This window comes from Gavialis gangeticus, unplaced genomic scaffold (assembly GCF_001723915.1).
Source record: "Gavialis gangeticus isolate Ggan-Ray unplaced genomic scaffold, GavGan_comp1, whole genome shotgun sequence".
In the NCBI taxonomy this organism is placed as follows: Eukaryota; Metazoa; Chordata; order Crocodylia; family Gavialidae; genus Gavialis; species Gavialis gangeticus.
Genome location: NW_017729022.1, coordinates 20,807,834 through 20,811,481, shown reverse-complemented (window position 1 = coordinate 20,811,481; position 3,648 = coordinate 20,807,834). Strand labels below are relative to the sequence as shown.

General features: G+C 42.4%; 1 protein-coding gene across 4 annotated transcripts in view; it reads right to left on the bottom strand.

The window, feature by feature from the left end:
* Positions 1-3,648, bottom strand: part of MON2 (MON2 homolog, regulator of endosome-to-Golgi trafficking) — a 168,498-nt gene that overhangs the window by 89,585 nt on the left and 75,265 nt on the right. For all 4 annotated transcript variants that reach the window (XM_019514641.1, XM_019514644.1, XM_019514643.1 and 1 more), the window contains exon 11: positions 2,654-2,793. In XM_019514641.1, the coding sequence (XP_019370186.1) occupies positions 2,654-2,793 (140 nt within the window). The remainder of the gene's footprint in view (positions 1-2,653; positions 2,794-3,648) is intronic.

The window sequence follows — 3,648 nt, the reverse complement described above, 5'->3', positions numbered from 1 at the left end:
GATCTTCCGAGGTCTCTTCCAGCCCTAATGTCTATGAAAGCTATGAAATATAAAATGGTGTAGACAAGGCCTTCATCTCTTGCTTTGCATAAATGGCCCTGCAGCATTATTCATTTCAAATCTATAATGTCAGTGCCTAAGCTGGACCGTAAAAAGGTAGCATGGTACTACTGAGCAATCATTGCTATCAGTAGATTGAAATAGTAATGCAAGCTGAACAAGTTGCTTTATCTGTACTTCTGACATTGGCCTGAACGAGGACAAGAAGAAAAATGAGAAACAAAAGATATATATCATAAAAAAAAAGAAAGAAAGAAAGAAAGAAAAGATGAAATACTGAAACCAAGACAGCAAGATAGATCAGAAAATAACGCTGGGCATACAGGTTTATTTATAGTGTAATTTTATACTAGATTAAGTAAAGGTAAAGGTAAATTGAAAGTACTAGAGCTAGTCCCGACTAGTTTCCTGTACAAAAATTCCAAATAAAAAGTGTGGTCTTTTCCCATTTAGCTTATGCAACTTTTAACATGATTAAAGTTAAACTAGAAAAAGACACACTATTCCCAAATCACACGGAGATATTGTGGAATAGCTAATCTTGTTAATTTTCCTAGATACACAACTGTCTGGGAATGCCTCAACAAGCAGGGAGGTGTAGGGACTCTCCATTTTGGAGAGGTATGCCCCAAATGTTGTCCCATCAGGTCTGGCCCATCACTCGTGAGAGGGCAGGGCCCCACCCTGCAGGACAAGAGGCGATGTCTGTTTTACCCAATGAAGTGGATCAATTGTGTCACTATTTATATCCTTTGACAAGCTTTCAAAATAATAAGTTTTGCCCGATCAGGAACAGGGGGCGGGGCCTATCTGTGCCTACTTCAAAATTTCCATTCAGTAATACGTCCCTCTTTTACAATGGGTACCTTGAGCTACTTTTATATCCTGGGAGCAGAACCAAACCTGCAAGTCACTAGCAGTGGAGTAATTCCCCACCAACTAAGTTTCCCTCATTTTACAACAAATGTAATACTTAAGGTTATATTTCCTAAATTGCAAATTCTTAACTATACAGCTCTATCCTGGATGATCTCCCTAAATGGGCTAAACCTGTAACCCTTATCACTTCAAGAAAGGAATTTTTCAGGTAAGCACAGTTAAATTTACTACTTACTCCTCACTGAGCTAAGGTTCATAGATTTGTTGCAATGGGGTTTTCACAGTGTCTCATTACAGCAGAAATGATTTCTCTGCCTTGACTTTTGTCAGAGGCTTCTACAAACTAGACTTTGTTGCTTGACAGAATAATAGAAAAGTAGGGCTGGAAGGGACCTGCTCAAGGCAGTGTCATCCCTGACTAAACCATCCCAGCCAAGTATCCATCTCACCTGCTCTTGAAAGCTTCCAGGACTGGAAATTCCACAACTTCTCTAGGTAGCCTGTTCTAACACTTGACCACGCTCATAGTAAGAAAGTTCTTCCTAATCTACAACCTAAGTTTACCCTGGTGCAACTTGAGTCCATTGCTCCCAGTCCTATTTCCTACAACCACACAGAAAAGCTCATCTCCAGTCTCTCCATAATTATCCTTCGGGTATTTGAAGATTTATCAAATCCCCCCTCAGTTTTCTCTTTTCCAGACTAAATGACCCTAATTCTTTCAGCTTCTCCTCATCATTTTTGTTCCTCTTTCCAAACTGTCCACATTCTTCTGGAAATGTGGGGCCCAAAACTGGACATAGTACTCAAGGTAAGGCCTCACTAGTGCTGAATCGAGCAGAAGAATCACTTCCCTTGATTGCAAGTGAGGCTCTTGTTAATACAACCCAGTATGCTCTTGGCTCCCCATTGCCCCCTCCAACAAGAGCACACTCTTAGCTCATATTCAGCCTGAGGTCCAGCACAACTCCCAGGTCCCTCTCTGCAATATTGCAGCCTAGCCAGTATTCTCCAGTCTGTATTTACGCATGCAATTTTTCAACCCTAAGTGGAAGACTGCACTTGTTCTTGCTGAATCTCATCTGACTGATTACAGACCATTACTCTAGTCCAGGGGTTACTAAAGCTTTTATGCTGCGGCACAGTAAACCACAGCTTGGAAGTGGCCGTGGCCTGGCAAACCACAGCCCAGCAGTCACAGCCAACCGCGGGCAGAATTGCTGGCTGGAAGACAGGTAAACATACCCCCACCTCCTGGTGGGGGAGGCGCCAAACCCTGCACTGCTGCAGGCCCTGCAGAAGGAGCTGTGGCCTCTCCGCCTGGTTCTGGGGGGCTGCAGTTTGCCAGTCCATGGCCACTTCTGGTCCAGTAGCCAACTGTGTTGTGAACCGGCATCAGGCCGTGGCCTGGGGATTGAGAACCCCTGCTCTAATCTATCCAGGTCATTCTGGATCCTAGCCCTACACTGGCATATCTACAGCACCACGCAACTTGGTGTCATCCACAAATTTCCTAACTATGCACTCAATCCCATCACACAAATCACTAATGAAAAATATTAAACAATATTTTTTGCCCCCACTTTCACCAGTGCTAAATTTATTTTAAGAACAGCACCAAGTATAGAAATCTGAGACTTCTTTAAATAATTATCAACTATTATGAGAAAATATGAGGAAATTACTTTGAGTAAGAATGCAAAGAAACATTTACCTGTCTGATTTGTTGTAGCTGATGTGTTCCCCGTATTTGGTACAAGGAATAGCGACTGAATGAATGATCCCAGTGCATTCACAATATCACGGAAAACCTTGGTAGAATGTTGCTTCATATCATAGAACTGACAAAATGATCTGTAAGTTTTAAAATAAATAAGCAAGGGTCAGTGACATAACTAATACCAGTACTTCCTTCTGGTTGAAAATTTTATGATTAAGGCAATTAGGTCTTTAAATTTTGGGGCAAATATTCATGTTCAAAGTGGCAAACCAAATAAGACTGGTAACTTTGGCCCAGTGCTCAGTGGACTATAACACTGCCTTGCACTACAACAAGAAGCCTGTCCTGCTGATTTTATTTTTCAAGTCTCAAAACACTTAGAACATATACCATATTTACTTGAACACAAGAAGAGATTTTTTTCCCCTCCAAATCAGCATGGGGAAAAAAAGCCTATCATCTTACACTCACATACAAGGACACCTCAGATTCACTGTCTATCAATGAACTGCTGACAAAAATCAGCATGTGTTCAGTAATGGAAGCCAACTATGACACTGATTAAATATAACCAACACTGAGCAAACTATAAAACACATGGCCCCTATTGGACAAACATGGTGACAGGCCTTTTTTTTTTCTGGCCCTCCACGGAAAACTGGTACTGGGCCTAGAGGTACTACAATACCAGGCTGGCACCAGGAAGGCTAAAGCCAGCACTGACACCTTTGTGCCAAAAAAATGCTTGATTTTAGCCAAAAGGCTGAGATGCTGATGGGGACCTACCAAAAGGACAGGCCAGTGCAGTCCATTTGAAGAAGATACATGACAGTGCCCGTTGCACTCAGTGCCCCTCAGTGCCAACTCTTTTTCATGGTGAGCTATTACACTGCAAACATTTCAGCTTGCTCTTCACTTCCACAACTGAGCTGCTTTTCTTTCCCACTTCCAATGATTCAGTTCCAGTCATGGGGGGGGGGGGGGGGGGG